This window comes from Gossypium hirsutum, chromosome D12, assembly GCF_007990345.1.
Source record: "Gossypium hirsutum isolate 1008001.06 chromosome D12, Gossypium_hirsutum_v2.1, whole genome shotgun sequence".
Taxonomy (NCBI): domain Eukaryota; kingdom Viridiplantae; phylum Streptophyta; class Magnoliopsida; order Malvales; family Malvaceae; genus Gossypium; species Gossypium hirsutum.
Window position 1 is genome coordinate 25,414,200 of NC_053448.1, and position 22,821 is coordinate 25,437,020.

A 22,821-nucleotide genomic window follows, 5' to 3' on the forward strand; every position below is an offset into this window, starting at 1 on the left:
ATCACCGTTGATAGAGAATTACTTGCGGGAAGCGGATTTTTGGCACGTGGCCACTATAGGCGGAGGGTGCAAGTTAGACCCGAAACTAATCAGCGTGTTGATAGAGAGGTGGAGACCCAAGACGCACACATTCCATCTTCCATGCAGAGAGTGTACCATCACTTTAGAGAATGTGCAATTACAATTGGGATTACCGGTGGATGGGTCTGCTCTCACCGGGTCCGTTCAATCTACTGATTGGGGATCCGTATGCTACGATCTTTTGGGTGCGATTCTGGATAATATTTATGGAGGTCGGATCGAGATGGGCTGGTTACGAGACACATTCCCGGAGCTGGGGAATTATCTGACTGAAGTAGAAAGAATACGATATACTTGGGCATACATTCTTGAGATGATTGGAGGTTATCTGATGCCAAACTCGTCATAAAACCTGGTACATCTGAAATCGTTGCTGAAACTCATTGATTTTAGAGCAGCTAGCGAATTTAGTTGGGGGTTTGTCGTGTTGGCAACATTGTACCGGGAGATGTGCGGGGCGACACCACCAACTAAAGCTAAAATGGAAGGTTGGCTATCACTGCTACAATCATGGGCTCGGTTTCGCTTTCCATTTTTACGTCCTCGAGTAGACCACCCATATACATTCCCACTCATAACGAGCTAAAATTTATATTAGATTTTACAATTATTACAGAGATTTAAATTATAATTGTATGCTAAAAATTTATTTAATTAGGTGGAACCATTTAGTGAGTTATGTTAGAATACCTACCGCTCTTGAAGATATATAGCTTCTATTAGACCATCGGTCGGAAGCACAAGTAAGTATTAAATAAAATATATATAAAATAGTCATTTCATATTTAGTATTTAGTATTATGTATATAACTAATATTTTTATCATGTTCATAGTTTTAATGGACACCATATGAGGATCTAGAAATTCGGGCAGTAATTCCGGGTGAATTCTTTCAAAATCTGAACATTTGGCATGTGAAGGTCCCATTAGTCAACTATGCTACCGTGGAGATGCACTAGACGGATAGAGTGTTGCGGCAATTTAGATTTCAACAACTAGTTCCCGTGGCACCTGAGGTGCTCGATGATGAGCACAAAATCAACTTACGGCAATAGAATACGAATTGAAAGGTATTCTGGTCAGAATATATCGAAATGTGGGAAAATTAGTATGATCATATACATATTCGGGAACCGATCATCGTTCTAAAATTAGCGTGTGTGTTGGATTACATGTCATGATTTAGGATCCATGGCAAGCCATATTTACTGTTGAAAGAGCAAAGGCGTTGGCAAATTTGTGTTGAAAGGGAACGACGGGGCCCTTTAAATCCAAGGAGAAGGGATGACAGCACAGGCCCATCAGCAGCGCCCACACAATCACTGGGCCCAACGTCTCAACCGACGACACCCACATTATAGCCTCTTTCAGATTATGCCAGGTGCGTATCCTAACCCTTATATGTTTCCTTTTCCTAGTTCGTATGCCAGGTTGGGAATGCATGGCGCGATGCATCTCCTTTCCCGATGACTTCAACTTAACCGACGATATATAGGCAGCCGTCACAGGAGGGATCGCACGAGGCGCTGTCAGGGAGCTCTTCTCATTACCAATCCCCATCGCCTTACGGGAATCAAACACCTCCGCCTTGGGTGATGCAAACACCTCCACATTCTTTATTCTAAACCCAAAAAACCTTAGGGACTAAACATGCAAAAAGCCCTAACCCTAGAAAAACATGGGCTAAAACACATCCATAGGGGAGCGATTTTTCCACGTCAGCAAAGCGCATCCACGTGGGCGTGTTTTGTGCTAACATGGCAAAATTGCTCCCCCAGAGATGCGTTTTGCTAAAATTTCCCCAAAAAACGCTCCTACGTGGATGCGTTTTGCTAAAATTGGCCCTTTCTGATAAATAATAAAAAAACTGGTCTATTTCCGTAAATAAAGTTGAAAATGGGCCGGTAAAATTGTAAAAAAAAAGGGACAATATAATTTGCAAGATAACATATTATAGGAGGAGAACAAAGTTCAGCAGGTCAACAACACCCGCAGCTAATATGCGATTGCCTCTACTAAAAGTACAAAAACCGGTCTACGATCTACGAGTAATGCCAAATTCTTCATACTCTGCATTAATGCTACAACTGCAATATCATTATGTTTGAAGAAAATACCTACAAAAATAACAAATATGTACAATCCATCCTTTACACCTTACTGGTTGGGGTCCCTCCATTTTTAATTACATAAGAGATATCCATCTCTTCCAAATTGAATATTTGTATTATTTTTTATTTTTTTTAGTTTTAAGTAAAAATATAGGTGTAAGTTGAATCATAACTATAATTAATACAATCTAACCATAATATATAATATATTTGGTCAAATGATTGGAATTAATTAAGCGATTTTGAAATAAAGACAACATAATTTACTTGGATTGAGTAGGTTGATCACTTGAATTCAAGTCACTTCTCCCGACTCAAAATTTTTTCCCTTTAATCATTATTTCAACTTTTACTTTGTCCCTCCCAAGTGCAACAAATAATCACAAAAGCATTTCTTTTCTTTGTAAAAACAGAAATAAATAAATAAAATTACCCAAGAACAAAAATCCAAATTTAAAATAAATGAAAACCTTTTGGCAATTATGAAAATTCTTTCTTTCTTTTTTTCAAAAAATAATAAAAAAATCAAGTATTAGCCGTAACCAAACAAATAAAATCACACATCTTCTCATCTTCTTCTTCACCCGTCTTCTTTCCCTTCCCTCCATTTCCTCCCAAATCCATTACTGGGAGAGAAAAGAAAAGAGAAACAATGAGCTGGCTCCTCTGCCTACTACTGTTTCTTCTCCTCCACATTTCCCACTGCTCTGCCGCACGAACCGTGTCGGAGTTTCAGGCTCTTTTGGCTGTTAAATCCTCCATTACCGACGACCCTCAATCATATCTCTCCAATTGGAATGCAACCACTCCGCTTTGCTCATTTACTGGCGTCACCTGCGACTACACCGGTCGTCACGTGACATCCCTCAACTTAAGTTACTTCAACCTCTCCGGAACTCTTTCTCCTTCGTTTTCCCACCTCCGATTCCTCCAAAACTTTTCCCTCGCTGCCAACCAACTTTACGGTCCGATTCCGACGGAACTTGCGGCCCTCTCCGCTCTCCGTTACTTCAACCTTTCCAACAATGTTTTCAACGGTTCTTTCCCCACCCAACTTTCCCAACTCAAAAATCTCCAAGTCCTCGATTTGTACAACAACAACATGACGGGAGACTTGCCGATTTCCGTCACCGACCTTCCTAACTTACGCCACTTGCATTTGGGAGGGAACTTTTTCACCGGTCAGATCCCGGCAAGTTACGGTCGTTGGGAGCATCTTGAGTATTTGGCCGTTTCAGGTAACGAACTCGGCGGTAGAATCCCACCGGAAATCGGTAACTTGAAAAAGCTGAAGGAGTTGTACATTGGTTATTACAATAGTTTTGAAGGTGGTTTGCCACCCGAGATCGGGAACTTGTCGGAACTCGTCCGTTTCGACGCTGCGAACTGCATGCTATCAGGCGAAATACCACCGGAAATCGGCAAGTTGCAGAAGCTTGATACATTGTTTCTCCAAGTCAATGCACTCTCTGGTTCATTAACTCCCGAGCTGGGAACCTTGGAAAGCTTGAAATCCATGGATTTATCGAACAATATGCTAGCCGGAGAGATTCCAGAGAGTTTCGCGGACCTCAAAAACTTGACTCTTCTTAATCTTTTCAGAAACAAGCTTCACGGGCAGATTCCTGAGTTCATAGGTGAGTTGCCCGAGTTGGAGGTTCTACAATTATGGGAAAATAACTTCACCGGAAATATTCCTCAGACGTTGGGAAGTAATAGAAAGCTTCAGCTTCTCGACCTTTCGTCGAATAAGTTAACGGGGACTTTGCCGCCGGATATGTGTTCCGGCAACACGTTGCATACGTTGATTACTTTGGGGAATTTCTTGTTCGGTTCAATTCCAGAATCGTTGGGGAAATGTGAATCGCTCAGTCGGATTCGAATGGGGGAAAATTTTCTCAACGGATCAATCCCAAAAGGCCTTTTCGGGTTACCTAAGCTTACTCAAGTTGAGCTGCAAGATAACTATTTAACTGGGGAGTTTCCAGTTACTGATTCTTCCATTTCACTGAACCTTGGGCAAATTAGTTTATCAAACAATCGCCTTTCGGGGCCTTTACCAGCAACTGTCGGTAACTTCTCAGGCGTTCAGAAGCTGCTTCTTGATGGGAATAAGTTTTCAGGACCAATCCCAGCTGAGATTGGCAACTTGCAACAACTTTCAAAGATGGATTTTAGCCATAACAAGTTTTCAGGCCGTGTTGCTCCGGGAATTAGTAAATGCAAGCTGTTAACCTTTGTTGATCTTAGTCGAAACGAGCTTTCGGGTGAGATTCCTACTGAGATCACAGGTATGAGGATATTAAACTACCTGAATCTGTCAAGAAATCATCTTATTGGTAGCATTCCTTCATCAATATCTACCATGCAAAGTTTAACTTCAGTTGATTTCTCGTATAATAATCTTTCGGGTTTGGTTCCGAGCACTGGTCAGTTTAGCTACTTCAACTACACCTCATTTTTGGGGAACCCTCAACTTTGTGGCCCTTATTTAGGGCCTTGCAAAGATTGGGTTACTAATGGAACTCATCAAAGTCATGTTAAAGGTGGACTCTCTGCTTCTTTGAAGCTTTTGCTTGTCATTGGGTTGCTTGTCTGCTCGATCTTGCTTGCAGTCGCGGCTATAATCAAGGCAAGATCCTTGAAAAAGGCAAGTGATTCTCGGGCTTGGAAGTTAACTGCTTTCCAGCGCTTGGATTTTACTTGTGATGATGTTTTGGATTGTCTGAAGGAGGGTAATATAATCGGCAAAGGAGGTGCCGGGATTGTTTACAAGGGAATTGTGCCTAATGGTAATCAGGTTGCAGTTAAAAGGTTACCAGCAATGAGCCTAGGGTCTTCTCATGATCATGGATTCAATGCTGAGATACAAACGTTGGGCAAGATTAGGCACAGGCACATTGTGAGATTGTTGGGTTTTTGCTCAAATCATGAGACAAATCTTTTGGTTTATGAGTATATGCCCAATGGTAGTTTGGGAGAGGTTCTTCATGGGAAGAAAGGGGGTCATTTGCACTGGGATACCAGATATAAGATTGCAGTTGAAGCTGCTAAGGGGCTTTGCTACCTTCATCATGATTGTTCCCCTTTGATAGTCCATCGAGATGTGAAATCGAACAACATCCTCCTGGACTCGGATTTTGAAGCACATGTTGCTGATTTTGGCCTTGCCAAATTTCTGCAAGATTCCGGCACTTCTGAATGCATGTCTGCTATAGCTGGTTCATATGGATACATCGCTCCAGGTATATTCAACCTCAAAACTTGGTGAATCTTGTTAGTTAAAACTTTCTTCATTTCAATTAGTATATACAGCTTTCAAAGTACATTAATCTTAGTTAAATTCGACTAAAATGATCATAAGAAACCATAATTTGTTAGTTCAAACTTCTTGTTTCAAATCATCTACAAAAAGTTGAAATATCAACAGTCAATTTACTAATGATTCATTAAAGTTCACATATAGACCGGTTGTTCCTATAATTTGACTGAGAATTCATTGCCCTGTTTTTTTTTTGCAGAATATGCCTACACGCTTAAGGTGGATGAGAAGAGTGATGTGTATAGCTTTGGTGTAGTCCTCTTAGAACTTGTTAGTGGCAGAAAACCAGTAGGTGAATTTGGTGATGGTGTGGACATTGTTCAATGGGTCCGAAAAATGACGAATTCAAAGAAAGGAGTTCTGAAAATCCTCGACCCAAGACTCCCGTCAGTACCCCTCCACGAAGTAATGCATGTATTCTATGTAGCAATGCTGTGTGTTGAAGAACAGGCTGTGGAGAGGCCAACAATGAGGGAAGTTGTTCAAATTCTAACAGAACTCCCGAATGCATCAGACTCAAAGCAAGGAGATCCCACAGTAACAGAGTCCTCACATTCACCAACCTCAACTTTAGAGTCTCCTAATAATGCCACAACAAAGGACCCAATGCCTCAATCACCAACGCCCGATCTTCTTAGCATTTAAAGCCCTGTTTGTTTTTCTTCTTGGAGGAATTGGCTTGTGCTCTAAGTTTCATGAACTACGCTAGTTTGTTGCTTTGATTTCTTTTATTAATCTTGGGCGGGAGTTTGCTCTAACTTTAAGGTGTTTGTTTTAAGGTTTTTCTTCCTTATTTTGTACAGTAGGAGGATTGGTGGGGGGTAATTTCTTTATTTTTTTTTTTCATATAAAAGTTTGTCTTCATCAAGATGTACTGCTACTTCTACTGGCTGCTTCACCCTTTTGCTTTATTACACAGTTGTTAAACTTGTCCAACCCATGCAAGAAAAACTCAAGCTGCAGTGGTTTAAAAGAGTGTTCATGAGAAATGAGAGTGAAATTTGAGAGGTGTGACTAGGGTTCATAAATAGTAATGATAATTGAATTGGATAAGCAGTGTAGGCACAAAAACACAAATGAAGAAGTGGGTTTGAATTACAAAGAGCAGGGGCCAGTAGGCTAACCACTGAGGGGGGGGGGGACCAGGACCATGAGGGTTAGGTTTTTCATTTGGTCTTTGGTTTTGGGGGCAAAGGCAAATGGTTGCCTTTCAAGTTGGACCCCATTTGTGGCTTCTGCCACACCCCTACTTTTTTCCAGTTTGTTGATCGCTATCTAGATAGCAAGATTGTCGTTTTGATTATTTTTCTTCTAATTTTGGAGGGACTATGAGTCTATTCGCCTAGCATTGTTACATCTTACAGTTGTGCTAAACGCTGGAAAAAACGTATCTCTTTTATCAAAATTTCTAATTTATATTAAAATTTTAATTTACATCAATATCAAAATTTCTAACAAAAACATTAGAAATTTTTGGTCTACATTTAAAGGGCACAGTAGATTTTTCTACAATCTTGAATTGTGTAATATTATTTGGAATTTATGCGGTTTCTAATTAGATAATTGTACAATTATAATAAAAATTGTTGCAAAGTCCCAAAGGAAAAAAAAGAAGCCTCTATGGTAAAACTAGTATCAACCTAGTTTTTAACAGGGTAAGTCTCATTAAAAATACGTTAAAATATCTCTGTTTTTTTCCCTAAATTTGGAATTTAATTTTTGTACTTTTACTTTTAAGAATTTAGTCTATTTTTTTTAGATTTTAAAATTCAAGTCTAACTATTAATATATTAATATTATTTCATTAAATTTAGATTCATTTCAACATCAGTTTTTTAGTTACATTGTTACTAAGTGAATATTTTTTTTATTTCAAAATGTTACACAAATAAATTTAACAAAAAAAATTAATAATATTAATAATTAGACTTGAATTTTGAAATATAAAAATAAAAAATTAAATCTCTAAAATTAAAAGCATAGAAACTAAATTTTAAATCTATAAAGAATATTAGCACATATTTTGATCTTAAAAATATGGTCATAGTAGTTTTGTTAAGAATTAATGTACGGATAATTTCTTAAATTTTCATTTTCTATAAAATATATAACTGCCTCTAAGTTTATTTTTTTTATGTTGATTATTTAATTAATTTGGTGTCATTTAGTAAATTATTTTATATAATAAATTATGGCACATAAAAATAAGACAACTTAATTAAAAATTAAATAATGATTGGATTAAAATATTAAAACTAAAGCTTTAAAAATCATGATGTCTTGGATTTAATTCTAATAATATATATGAATATTTCTATAGATTTATTTTGGTTAATTTGATTTTTATAAATTTTATATCAAAATATAAAAGGATAAAAATACTCTTATAGTAACATTGGCTAATTGCCAATGAAACTTTGGCTCTGTTGGTGAAGACGGAGGCCTTGGGTTTTGAGGTCAAGTTCGAGATTCATCATGCACAATTATATATGTGGGTCTTCGAGTTCCACCATGTAGGGTTGCGTGTGTGGGTTTTGGTTCAGTTCAGTTAGTTTAATTTTTTGGCTTTAGTATGGATTGTATCAGTTCCTAGTTTGTTTGTGCTTGTAATTGTTTGATTCTACTTTGTGATTACTCGAACAATTCGTGTTGTAATAATTTGATACTTGTTGCTACTTGAACACGTATTTGTATTGTACTTGTAACACTTTAAAAATGTTAGAGTTAAATTTGTTAGTTTACTGGTTTGAATAAAGTGATTGATTCAGTCAAAACTTATTGTTGCTAGACTTTAGGAGTATCATATTAGTTGGTATTTTCTAGTGATTTACGCATTATGTTTGTTCCTATTTTTTAGTGATTTTTCAGTTGTAATTCAGCCTATATAAAGGTTTCATTATTCATTCAATAAAGTACATCAGAATTCATATTATCAAAGTATTTCAAACTTCCATTTCCTCCTTTTATCCATCTGCTTAGTTTAACAGTGGTATCAGAGCTTAGTTCAAATTCATGTGAGTGAGAAACGAAAATTGCAGCAGCAGCAACGTGAGAACAACAATGGCTTCAGAAAATTTTGTGCAGCTGGCCATTCCTCGTTTTGATGGTCACTATGATCATTGGAACATGTTGATGGAGAATTTTTTGAGATTGAAAGAATACTGGCAAGTGGTTTCGGATGGCATACCAAAAACAGTTAGAGGAATAGCAGTGTTAGATGCAAAAAGGGCAGAAATAGAAGCGCTGGAGTTGAAGGATCTCAAAGCAAAGAGCTATTTGTTCCAAGCCATTGATCGTTCAATCTTGGAAACCATTCTCTGCAAAGACACTTTCAAGCAGATTTGGGATTCCATGAAGAAGAAGTATCAAGGAACAACGAAGGCGAAACGAGCACAGCTCCAAGCTCTTTGTGCAGAGTTCGAAACGTTACACATGAATGCCGAAGAATCAGTTACGGATTACTTCGTAAGAATGATGGCCATTGTAAATAAGATACGGATTCATGGAGAAAGACTGGAAGATGTTACCATTATTGAGAAGAATTTTCGCTCTATGACAGCAAAATTCAATTATATTGCTTGCTCAATTGAGGAATCTAATGATACTGATGAACTTTCTATTGATGAATTGCAAGGATCATTGTTGATTCATGAGCAGAAACTGAACCGACAAGACAAAGAGGAGCAAGTTTTGCAAGTCTCATTCAACAGTCATTCTTTCTTTTCAAAAGGTGGTGGTCGTGGCAGAGGAAGGGGCAAAGGCAACAACACAGGCAACGGTAGGCACTCTCACCGTAAATATGAAGAAAATCAGTTTTCATATTTTCAAGGAAGAGGAAAAGGCCATGACAACAATAATTCAACTCCTTTCAAGTCAAAGTCTATAGACAAGTCAAAGGTTGAGTGCTATAGATGCCACAGGTTTGGTCATTATAAATCAGAATGTCAAACTAACTTAAATAGAGATGGTGGAAAGCAATCTAATTTTACAGAAAGAGAAGAAGAAGAAGAAGTCTCATTGTTATTGGCCTGCCAAGTAAAAGAGTAAGTGAAGGAGGAAACAAATCAAAATTTGTGGTACTTAGATACTGGGTGCAGTAACCATATGTGTGGCAATGAGGCAGCTTTCTCCACTCTAGATGAGTCTTATCGTGATTTAGTGAAATTTGGAGACAACTCTAAAGCTCTGTTATGGGAAAAGGATAGGTGATTATCCAAGCCAAAAAAGAGTCTATTCAAACAATTTCCAATGACCTTTATGTTCTAGATTTGAAGACCAATCTTTTAAGTCTTGGCCAATTGCAAGAGAAGGGTTATGAGATTGTGATAAAGAATGGAGAGTGCCGCATTCAAGATGATAAATTGGGATTAATTGCCCAAGTTAAGATGACTGCAAATAGGATGTTTCCTCTCTATCTCAATATTATTCAATAATCATGCTTCTTAATAAAACAAGGAAATGATGCTTGGCTGTGGCATTTTCGTTATGGGTATCTCAGTTTCGGTGGATTAAAGACTCTACAACAAAAGAATATGGTGACAGGTTTTCTTCAAATTACACCTCCTTCTCAAATTTGTGAAGAATGTGTGGTTAGCAAACAACACCGTAATCCATTTCCAAAAGGAAAAACATGGATAGCAAAGAAGGCGTTGGAGCTTGTTCATTCCGACATTTGTAGACCAATAACTCCAACTTCAATAGAGGTAACAGATACATAATTTCTTCCATTGATGATTATAGTCGGAAAAGTTGGGTTTCTTTTTTACTGGAGAAAGGAGAAGCTTTTGAAGCTTTTAAGAGCTTTAAAGCACTTGTTGAGAAAGAAGTTCATAGCCCAATAAAAGCTCTCCGATCTGATCGTGGGGGAGAATATAACTCACACGAATTTGCAGATATTTGTGAGTTTCATGGCATAAAAAGATAGCTTACAATCGCCTATTCACCCTAGCAAAATGGCATTTGTGAGAGGAAAAATTGCACTATAATGAATATGGTGCGAAGTCTATTGATAAGTAGCGGTGTTTCAAAGAGTTTTTTGCCTGAAGTAGTGAATTGGTGTATTCACGTTCTAAACAGGAGTCCCACATTTCTAGTTCAAAACATGACCCCGAAGGAAGCATGGAGTGGACGACGACCGACCTTGGATTATTTCAGAATCTTTGGATGTGTAGCATTTGCCCATGTTCTAGATCAAAAGAGAAAGTGTAACAGCCCAATTTTTACCCTAATCGGATATAGTGGTTTCGAAACCACGAATTCGAGTCAAAAAAATATTTTTATATTATTTTTAGCATTTATTATATGTTAAGTTATAGGTGTGAAAAATTCGTGTGGAAATTTTATCGTTTGAAGGTTCAATTTGATAAAAAAATGATTTAATCGCGTAAAATAAAAATTTAGAGGTTAAATTTTAAAAGCACTTATTTGTTGTTGTCTTTTTAAGTGGGAGGTCTAAAGATGTAATTAGACCAAAATATAGTTAGTGGATGACATATGACAACATTGTCCTTTACATATATGTTTTATATATTTATTATAATAAGGTTAATTAAGTAATTTAATAATTATAATGTATATATGTTAAAATAAACTAAGAAAAGATGATTTTTATCATCTTTGAAAGCCGAATGTGTAAGAGAACTCATGCATGGTTTCTTTTTGAATGTCCGACACTTCTAAGGATAAATTAAGGTATGGGTTGGTTTCGGTTTTTGATAATTTTTATGTTTTTGAGATCGTTGTTTCGAATACTATCCGACCCATGTTTGAAATTTTAATTTTGATGAATATTTTGAGTTGTGCCATTGATGAACATTTGTGTTATGTGATGTTTGATGATGAATAATGAAAGATACATTTTAGATTAATATGTTTTGTATTGGAAGTTTTGGTGAAATTGAGTAATTAGAGTTAAATTGTGAAATTAATTTTTTGAGGGATTAAAATGTGAAATAAATGAAATGTGAGGATTTGTATGAACAATAGGTGCATTCGGCCCTTAAGGAGTGTAGTCAAAATTTGTGTATTTTGTGTTTTGAGCAAAAAGGATTAAATTGTAAAAAGTGTGAAATGTTAGGGGCAAAATTGTAATTTGCCCATTTATATGTTCTTAGACTAAATTGAATAAAAATATGTTTAAATGAGATTTATTTGAATATGTTTAGATCAAGAAACCAAGAAATCGGATTTAGATTGGGGGAAATCGAAAGTAGTTGAGTAGTTGATCTATTAGTCGACGACATCCGAGGTAAGTTATTAAGCATATATATAATTGTATCGTTTTAAAATCAGTTTAGTATCTAAGTAATTATGTTGAATTGAATGATATATATATACATGAAGTGATAAAATTATTGAAATAAGATGTATTGAGTTGTTGACTTTCGACACTAAGTGTGCGAATTTAATTGTAAAGCACTAAGTGTGCGAATTTAATTGTAAAGCACTAAGTGTGCGAGTTTAATGGCAAAGCACTAAGTGTGCGAGTTTGATTATTGAACACTAAGTGTGCGAACTTATTAAATATTTTCGAATAACTATTAGTATTGAGTACTTGTCTTATTGAGAAATCATGATTATTAAAATGAGTAAATACTTGTAATTCTTGAGTAATAACCATTATGGTTGTATTTTAAGGTTAAGATTTGTAGGTATTAAACCTATGTGGTGATTGTATTTGGAATCATATATATATAATATGATTCTTTATATTACATGATGAGGAAATGCATAATGTATTTGGTCTTGTGATTAAATTTGAAGAAATGTTTATGGTTATGTAATTATATTGATTTTAGTTAAATCATAGTAATAAGTGAATAATTATCTTATGATATGGTAAGCTAAAGGTAAGATGATTTAGTATTATGAATTGGTTGAATATTGTTTGAGATATCGGTATAAATAGTAGAGTTTATTTGCTTATAACTTACTAAGCTAAATTAGCTTACAATGTGTTGGATTATTGTTTTGATGTATAGATTTTGGTGATCGCTACGTATCGGGGATCGTCAACTAAGCTCGTCGCACTATCGATATTTTCTTTTGGTATTTTGCTAAATCGTTCCCAAATATATGGCATGTATAGCATAGTTAAAATATTGATTTTGGAACCAATGTGTTTATGTATTTAAAAGCCATGCGAAAATGGCTTATCTCTTTTGGTTTGAATTCGGTAGTAATGCATATGCTTTAATGGTCTAAAATTGGTATATATATATATGCTGCCCAATTTTGGTGAATAAATGCTGTCCAATTTTGTATATACATGCTGTCAAATTTTGTGTATAAGTGTTGTCCAAATTGGTATATATATGCTTCCCAATTTTGGTGAATAAATGCTGTCCAATTTTGTATATATATGCTGTCAAATTTTGTATATACATGCTGTCCAATTTTGTGTATAAGTGCTATCCAAATTGCTTCATATATGCTGCCCAATTTTGGTGAATAAATGCTGTCCAATTTTGTATATACATGCTGTCAAATTTTGTGTTTAAGTGCTGTCCAAATTGGTATATATATGCTGCCCAATTTTGGTGAATAAATGCTGTCCAATTTTGTATATACATGCTGTCAAATTTTGTGTATAAGTGCTGTCTAAAGTGCTACATATATGCTGCCCAATTTTGGTGAATAAATGCTGTCCAATTTTGTATATACATGCTGTCCAATTTTGTGTATAAGTGCTGCCCAAATTGGTATATATATGCTGCCCAATGTTGGTAAATAGATGCTGTCCAATTTTGTATATACATTCTGTCAAATTCTGTGTATAAGTGCTGTCCAAATTGGTATATATATGCTGCCCAATTTTGGTGAATAAATGCTGTCCAATTTTGTATATACATGCTGTCAAATTTTGTGTATAAGTGCTGTCCAAATTGGTATATATATATGCTGCCCAATTTTGGTGAATAAATGTTGTCCAATTTTGTATATACATGTTGTCAAATTTTGTGTATAATTGCTGTCCAAATTGGTATATACATGCTGCTCAATTTCTGATGTATAAGAGCTGTCCAAACAGGGTAGATTACCTAAGTTTGTAATATGTAGTATAGTTAGAAAATCGAAATGAAATAAATGCTTGGATAAATGTTTGATTTATGATGTTAAATTTTGATTAGGTAAATGATAATGATATGGATGAACTGTTGAAACATGGTTAGTATTTGAAATTTAATTAAAGATGCATGTTTGATTTTAAATGGTTATGTGATAATAAATATATATATAGAATGGAATTTCGTGGTTGAGTGAAATTTTTTTTTGAGTAAGGTTTTGATCGGTAATGACTCGTAACTCTAATCTGGCGACGGACATGGATCGGGGTGTTACAGAAAGGAATTAGATGACAAGGGAGAGAAATGTATTTTTCTTGGTGTTAGTGATCAATCAAAAGCTTATAAGCTTTATAATCTTAACACTAAGAAAATTTTGATTAGTCGAGATGTGGTTTTTGATGAAAATAAGTTCTAGTCATGGAACACAAGTACCACTAGAGAACAAATACCAACAAGCTTTGATGAAGAAAATGGTGAAGAAGAAAATCAGCCCCAACAGCAACATGTTCCAGTAGATGATGCCACTTCTGAAATTACATCAAAATGTTTAATATGTCAGCAAGTAAAAGTCGAGCATCAAGTACCATCTGGATTGCTTCAGCCGATCATGATACCTGAATGGAAATGGGACAGAGTCACTATGGATTTTGTATCCGGTTTACCATTGACACTGAGCAAGAAAGATGCAATCTGGGTTATTGTTGATAGGTTGACAAAATCGACACACTTTATTCTGATTCGCACAGATTTCCCACTCGATAAACTTGCTGAATTCTATGTTTCTCAAATTGTGAGATTGCATGGTGTGCCTACTTCTATTGTTTCGGACAGAGACCCGAGATTCACATCGCAGTTTTGGAAGAAACTACAAGATGCTTTAAGTACGAAATTACATTTTAGCACAGCTTTCCATCCGCAAACAGATGGTCAATCCGAACGAATCATTCAGATACTTGAGGATATGTTGAGAAGTTGCATTCTCGAGTTTGAAGGTACGTGGGAACGATACTTGCCTTTGATTGAATTTGCTTATAATAATAGCTTTCAATCCAATATCAAAATGGCACCTTACGAGGCTTTGTACGGTCGTAAATGTCGTACACCATTGTATTGGACCGAGCTCAGTGAAAATAAGATACACGAGGTTGATTTAATTAAAGAGACTGAACAGAAAGTGAAAGTGATTCAGGATAGTCTGAAATCAGCATCGGATCGTCAGAAATCTTACGCGGACTTGAAAGAAAGGATATAGAATTTCAGATCGGGGACAAAGTGTTTCTGAAAGTTTCACCATGGAAGAAAATACTCAGATTTGGTCGTAAAGGCAAATTGAGTCCGAGATTTATTGGGTTGTATGAGATTATAGAGCTTGTCGGACCGGTTGCTTATAGATTGATGTTACCACCTGAGTTAGAAAAGATTCACAATGTATTCCATGTTTCGATGCTTCGTAGATACCGATCCGATCCTACACATGTGATTAGTCCGTCAGAGATTGAGATTAGATCTGATATTTCATATGAAGAAGAACCGATTTACATTCTAGCTCGTGAGGTTAAAGAGTTACGAAATAAGAAAATTCCGTTAGTTAAAGTATTGTGGAATAAACATGGAGTTGAGGAAGCAACTTAGGAGCCAGAGGATACAATGAAAGAACATTACCCACACCTATTCACCGGTAAGATTTTCGGGGACGAAAATCCCTAAGGGGGGAGAGTTGTAACAGCCCAATTTTGACCCTAATCGGATATAGTGGTTTCAAAACAACGAATTCGAGTCAGAAAAATATTTTTATATTATTTTTAGCGTTTATTATATGTTAAGTTATAGGTGTGAAAAATTCGTGTGGAAATTTTATCGTTTGAAGGTTCAATTTGATAAAAAAATGATTTAATCGCGTAAAATAAAAATTTAGAGGTTAAATTTTAAAAGCACTTATTTGTTGTTGTCTTTTTAAGTGGGAGGTCTAAAGATATAATTAGACCAAAATATAGTTAGTGGATGACATATGACAACATTGTCCTTTACATATATGTTTTATATATTTATTATAATAAGGTTAATTAAGTAATTTAATAATTATAATGTATATATGTTAAAATAAACTAAGAAAAGATGATTTTTATCATCTTTGAAAGCCGAATGTGTAAGAGAACTCATGCATGGTTTCTTTTTGAATGTCCAACACTTCTAAGGATAAATTAAGGTATGGGTTGGTTTCGGTTTTTGATAATTTTTATGTTTTTGAGATCGTTGTTTCGAATACTATCCGACCCATGTTTGAAATTTTAATTTTGATGAATATTTTGAGTTGTGCCATTGATGAACATTTGTGTTATGTGATGTTTGATGATGAATAATGAAAGATACATTTTAGATTAATATGTTTTGTATTGGAAGTTTTGGTGAAATTGAGTAATTAGAGTTAAATTGTGAAATTAATTTTCTAAGGGATTAAAATGTGAAATAAATGAAATGTGAGGATTTGTATGAACAAGAGGTGCATTCGGCCCTTAAGGAGTGTAGTCAAAATTTGTGTATTTTGTGTTTTGAGCAAAAAGGATTAAATTGTAAAAAGTGTGAAATGTTAGGGGCAAAATTGTAATTTGCCCATTTATATGTTCTTAGACTAAATTGAATAAAAATATGTTTAAATGAGATTTATTTGAATATGTTTAGATCAAGAAACCAAGAAATCGGATTTAGATTGGGGGAAATCGAAAGTAGTTGAGTAGCTGATCTATTAGTCGACGACATCCGAGGTAAGTTATTAAGCATATATATAATTGTATCGTTTTAAAATCAGTTTAGTATCTAAGTAATTATGTTGAATTGAATGATATATATATACATGAAGTGATAAAATTATTGAAATAAGATGTATTGAGTTGTTGACTTTCGACACTAAGTGTGCGAATTTAATTGTAATGCACTAAGTGTGCGAATTTAATTGTAAAGCACTAAGTGTGCGAGTTTAATGGAAAACCACTAAGTGTGCGAGTTTGATTATTGAACACTAAGTGTGCGAACTTATTAAATATTTTCGAATAACTATTAGTATTGAGTACTTGTCTTATTGAGAAATCATGATTATTAAAATGAGTAAATACTTGTAATTCTTGAGTAATAACCATTATGGTTGTATTTTAAGGTTAAGATTTGTAGGTATTAAACCTATGTGGTGATTGTATTTGGAATCATATATATATAATATGATTCTTTATATTACATGATGAGGAAATGCATAATGTATTTGGTCTTGTGATTAAATTTGAAGAAATGTTTATGGTTATGTAATTATATTGATTTTAGTTAAATCATAGTAATAAGTGAATAATTATCTTATGATATGGTAAGCTAAAGGTAAGATGATTTAGTATTATGAATTGGTTGAATATTGTTTGAGATATCGGTTTAAATAGTAGAGTTTATTTGCTTATAACTTACTAAGCTAAATTAGCTTACAATGTGTTGGATTATTGTTTTGATGTATAGATTTTGGTGATCGCTACGTATTGGGGATCGTCAACTAAGCTCGTCGCACTATCGATATTTTCTTTTGGTATTTTGCTAAATCGTTCCCAAATATATGGCATGTATAGCATAGTTAAATATTGATTTGGAACCAATGTGTTTATGTATTTAAAAGCCATGCGAAAATGGCTTATCTCTTTTGGTTTGAATTCAGTAGTAATGCATATGCTTTAATGGTCTAAAATTGGTATATATATATATGCTGCCCAATTTTGGTGAATAAATGCTGTCCAATTTGTATATACATGCTGTCAAATTTTGTGTATAAGTGTTGTCCAAATTGGTATATATATGCTTCCCAATTTTGGTGAATAAATGCTGTCCAATTTGTATATATATGCTGTCAAATTTTGTATATACATGCTGTCCAATTTTGTGTATAAGTGCTATCCAAATTGCTTCATATATGCTGCCCAATTTTGGTGAATAAATGCTGTCCAATTTTGTATATACATGCTGTCAAATTTTGTGTTTAAGTGCTGTCCAAATTGGTATATATATGCTGCCCAATTTTGGTGAATAAATGCTGTCCAATTTTGTATATACATGCTGTCAAATTTTGTGTATAAGTGCTGTCCAAAGTGCTACATATATGCTGCCCAATTTTGGTGAATAAATGCTGTCCAATTTTGTATATACATGCTGTCCAATTTTGTGTATAAGTGCTGCCCAAATTGGTATATATATGCTGCCCAATGTTGGTAAATAGATGCTGTCCAATTTTGTATATACATTCTGTCAAATTCTGTGTATAAGTGCTGTCCAAATTGGTATATATATGCTGCCCAATTTTGGTGAATAAATGCTGTCCAATTTTGTATATACATGCTGTCAAATTTTGTGTATAAGTGCTGTCCAAATTGGTATATATATATGCTGCCCAATTTTGGTGAATAAATGCTGTCCAATTTTGTATATACATGTTGTCAAATTTTGTGTATAATTGCTGTCCAAATTGGTATATACATGCTGCTCAATTTCTGATGTATAAGAGCTGTCCAAACAGGGTAGATTACCTAAGTTTGTAATATGTAGTATAGTTAGAAAATCGAAATGAAATAAATGCTTGGATAAATGTTTGATTTATGATATTAAATTTTGATTAGGTAAATGATAATGATATGGATGAACTGTTGAAACATGGTTAGTATTTGAAATTTAATTAAAGATGCATGTTTGATTTTAAATGGTTATGTGATAATAAATATATATATAGAATGGAATTTCGTGGTTGAGTGAAATTTTTTTTTTGAGTAAGGTTTTGATCGGTAATGACTCGTAACTCTAATCCGGCGACGGACACGGATCGGGGTGTTACAGAAAGGAATTAGATGACAAGGGAGAGAAATGTATTTTTCTTCGTGTTAGTGATCAATCAAAAGCTTATAAGCTTTATAATCTTAACACTAAGAAAATTTTGATTAGTCGAGATGTGGTTTTTGATGAAAATAAGTTCTGGTCATGGAACACAAGTACCACTAGAGAACAAATACCAACAAGCTTTGATGAAGAAAATGGTGAAGAAGAAAATCAGCCCCAACAGTAACATGTTCCAGTAGATGATGCCACTTCTAAAATTACATCGGCAGCGGACGAAAAGTCGGAAATAATAGCTGATTCACGTTCCCGCCGTACTCGAAGAAGGCTAGCATGGATGTCAGATTACAAGGTAACCGAAATTGATCAATCTGAAGATGTTCTCACTCATTTTGCTCTATTTTCAAATTGTGATTCGACAACTTTTGAAAATGCTGTCAAAGAAGAAAAATGGCGAAAGGCGAAGGATGTCGAAGTTGCTGCAATTAAAAAAAATAATACATGGGAACTTTCTAATCTTCCTGAAGGGCACAAAAAGATCACTGTAAAATGGGTCTATAAAATGAAATTGAAGGAGAATGGGGACATCAAAAAGTATAAAGCACGGTTGGTGGCGAAGTGTTACAAACAAGAATTTGGTGTAGATTACAAAGAAGTCTTTGCTCCTGTTGCAAGGCTTGATACAATTAGAATGGTGATTTCACTGGCTGATCAAAACTCATGGCCCATGTACCAATTAGATGTGAAGTCGGCCTTTCTTCATGGAGACTTATAAGAATAGGTATTTATTGAACAACCTCATGGATATGTTAAATTTGGTGATGAGCACAAAGTTTATAAATTGAAAAAGGCTCTATACGGACTAAAACAAGCACCTAAAACTTGGTATAGTTGTATTGATGCTTACTTTCAAAGGGAAGGTTTTCAAAAAATGTCCATATGAGCATACTCTATATACAAAGTGTGCAGATGGGGGGAAAATGCTTATAGTATGCTTATATGTTGATAATTTAATTTATACGGGAAATGATAGGGCCATGTTTGAAGATTTTAAAAGGTCAATGATGACTGAGTTTGATATGTCTGATCTCTGAAAGCTGCATTATTTTCTTGGCATAGAAATAGTGCAATCTCTTGATGGAATATTTATTTCTTAAAAGAAGTATGTTCGAGAAATTTTAGACAGGTTTCAGATGAGTAATTGCAATCAAGTCAACACACCTTCAGATGTTGGATTGAAGCTTACAAAGAATCTTGAAGGAAAAAAGATTGATGGTACTCTCTTCAACAAATTGTAGGGAGTTTGATGTATGTGACAGCAACAAGGCCAGATATCATGTATGCAGTTAGCATTATTAGCAGATTCATGGAGAACTCAAAAGAATTACATCTTCTAGCTGCGAAAAGGATCTTTCGATACTAGAAAGGTACTTCTGATTTTGGGTTGTTCTACAAAAAGGGAGAAAAGTCAGGTTTGATTGGGTTTATTGACAGCGATTATGCTGGAGATTTAGATGACTGGAAGAGTACTTCGGGTTATGTCTTTATGATGGGTTCAGATGTAGTCTCATGGTCATAAAAAAGCTACCAATTGTCACCTTATCAATAACTGAAGCTGAATTTGTAGTTGCTACTTCATGTGCTTCTCAAGCCATTTGGCTAAGAAATATTCTTGTTGGATTGCAGTTCAAACAACAAGGAGCAACAACAATTTATTGTGACAACAATTCAGCCATAAAGTTGTCCAAAAATCTAGTACTACATGGCAGAAGTAAACACATTGACGTGAAGTTTCATTTCCTAAGAGACCTCACAAAAGATGGGGTAATTGACTTTATTTATTGCATAAGTGAAGATCAGGTTGTTGATGTATTTACCAAGTCCTTCAAATTGGCATCATTTGTAAAGTTCAAAAAAATGCTTGGTGTTTGTACTTTAATCAAGAATTAAACTGATCACTTACAGTATCAGTTTAAGAGAATGCATGTTAGAGTTAAATTTGTTAGTTTACTGGTTTGAATAAAGTTATTGATTCAGTCAAAACTTATTGTTGCTAGACTTTAGGAGTATCATATTAGTTGATATTTTCTAGCGATTTATGTATCAGGTTTGTTCCTATTTTTTAGTGATTTTTCAGTTGTAATTCAGCCTATATAAAGGTTTCATTATTCATTTAATAAAGTGCATCATAATGCATATTATCAGAGTATTTCAAACTTCTATTTCCTCCTTTTATCCATATGCTTAGTTTAACAAAAAAAAAAAAGCATTGGCTAATTGGTGAAAGTACCTACAAAGTACCTCTATTATAGTGACTAGATTAAATTAGTCCCTTTAATATTAAATGGATCAATTTAGACCTTATACTATTGAAGAGACCAAACTGAAACAACGTTAAAATTTATTATTTAAAAAACCACATGAAAATTATCTTTTTCATTTACAGTTAAACTCCAAACGCAAAATCATAAAAAAACTTTCAAAAAATAACTCTGTTTTAAAATAAATGTTATATCTATTAAAATTTGGACTTATTTAATTTTTTAATAGTATAGTGGCTAAATTGACCAATTTAATAGTAGATGGATTAATTTGATCTATCCCTATAATAGAACGATTTACTAAGTACATTCACCTTTGTTAATTTGTAAATTTTTTTTGTCATTTCCTAGTTCAATTGATATTTAGTTGACTTGTGAGACCATCTTAATTAAAAATTCAAATAATACTTATATAGATAACAAGTTGTATAGACTCATTATGCGAGTTTTTTAAAGTAGAATATATTATTGTTTCAAGGGTTAATATGTAATCTACCCTTTGAAAATTTTCAAAACTACCTAATTGGTACCTGAACTTTTTTTGTACATAGTTGATACATGAACTTGTATTCTATCACACACATTGCCCCAATTTGTTAACAACCTTAATTTTTTAAGGCTTATCATGTAGTTTGCCTTCTAAACTTGTCCAAAAGTATTTAGTTGGTACTAACTTGTCCAAACAATTATACTTTTTAAAATTAATTTAGATTTTCTAAAAGACTTTTAATTTATATTCGCCACGTCACGTCAGCACAAACTAACAGTGTTAATGCAATGTATCAACTTAAGTGACGAAATACAAATTCAGGTACCAACTAGATAAAAAAAATTTCAAATATCAACAGAATACTTTTTAACGAATTCAAACAACAAACTAGATATTAACCCTTACTTCAAATTGCGATCACAAAAGCAAATGTCCCATTTATAGTGGCGGTTGTTCTATTTAGGTGTGAACAAAATTTGATTCGACTCAAAAAAAAGTTTAAATTATTTGAATCGAATTAATCAAATCAATCGAATCAAATCGATTTTTTTTCAAATTTCGAGTTTGAATCGAATTAAATTTTCGAATTCGAATAAACTAAATGCCAAACCATTTTATTTCCCTCTCCTCTCCTCAAACCTTTTTATTTTCCCCCCCAAAATTTTACTTCCCCCAAACCTTTAAAACATTTTTCCTTTTATTTTCTCCACAAAACTTTTACTTCCCCCTCAAAAATTTTACTTCTCCCCAAACCCTCAAAACTTTTTTCCTTTTACTTTCTACCCAAAACTTTTACCTTCCCCAAACACCCAAATTCTTTTCCTTTTATTTTCCCCCAAAACTTTTACTTCCCCCAAAAAAATTTATTTACCCACAAACCCCCAAAACCTTTTTCCTTTTACTTTCTCCCTAAAACTTATATTTCCCCCAAATCCCCAAAACCTTTTTCCTTTTGCTTTTCCATAAAACTTTTACTTCCCTCCAAACCCTAAAAACTTTTTTTTTGAATTTACATCTACTGTTTATATTATTGAATTAAATTTCACATTTTGTACTATTTATATTATTGAATTGTTTAATCATACTGAATCTTTATCAATTTTGTTAAAATTGAATGATTGACGATGTCATAAAATATTCGTGTTAAAATTTTCTGTTGGGATCAATTTCACATTTTATTTTTAAAATAAATTTTATTAAAAAAATCATATTTTTTTTACATTTAATATATTTTTAATTTCAAAATACATGGTGAAAAGAATCAAAAGATAATTGAGCAACTAAGCAAGCAAATAAGCTACCCCTTATATAAAAGATTAATAAATAAATTTGAGGGGATGAAAGTTAATAACAAATTTGATTACGGTTGGTGGAAGTGGCTACAAGGACCTAAAGTCATTTTCTTAATTTAATTCGAACAAATATATTCGATTTGAATTCCATCTCACTTGACTCGATTCGAGAAAATTTCAAATCAATTTAAGATGATAAAATAAGATTCGTCAACTCAATTAACTCATAATTTTTTCATTTGATTTGATACGATTTGATCGAACGCTCACCCCTAGTTCTAACTGC

The 22,821-nt window shown here is 34.0% G+C and overlaps 1 protein-coding gene across 1 annotated transcript; it reads left to right on the forward strand.

Annotated features, from left to right (window-relative positions):
- Positions 1 to 2,688: 2,688 nt before the first annotated feature.
- LOC107945328 (leucine-rich repeat receptor-like serine/threonine-protein kinase BAM1) lies at positions 2,689 to 6,383 on the forward strand. Its single transcript, XM_016879290.2, has 2 exons — positions 2,689 to 5,438; positions 5,715 to 6,383. Exons 1-2 carry the CDS (start codon positions 2,846 to 2,848, stop codon positions 6,158 to 6,160), a joined length of 3,039 nt encoding a protein of 1,012 aa, XP_016734779.1. The 5' UTR covers positions 2,689 to 2,845; the 3' UTR covers positions 6,161 to 6,383.
- Positions 6,384 to 22,821: the final 16,438 nt, after the last annotated feature.

What these genes read in the sequence shown, in the direction of transcription:
- LOC107945328 (XM_016879290.2), top strand. Translation starts at nt 2,846, where the DNA reads ATGAGCTGGCTCCTCTGCCTACTACTGTTTCTTCTCCTCCACATTTCC. An exon ending in ATATGGATACATCGCTCCAG is followed by an intron (nt 5,439 to 5,714) that starts GTATATTCAACC and finishes TTTTTTTTGCAG; the next exon opens with AATATGCCTACACGCTTAAG.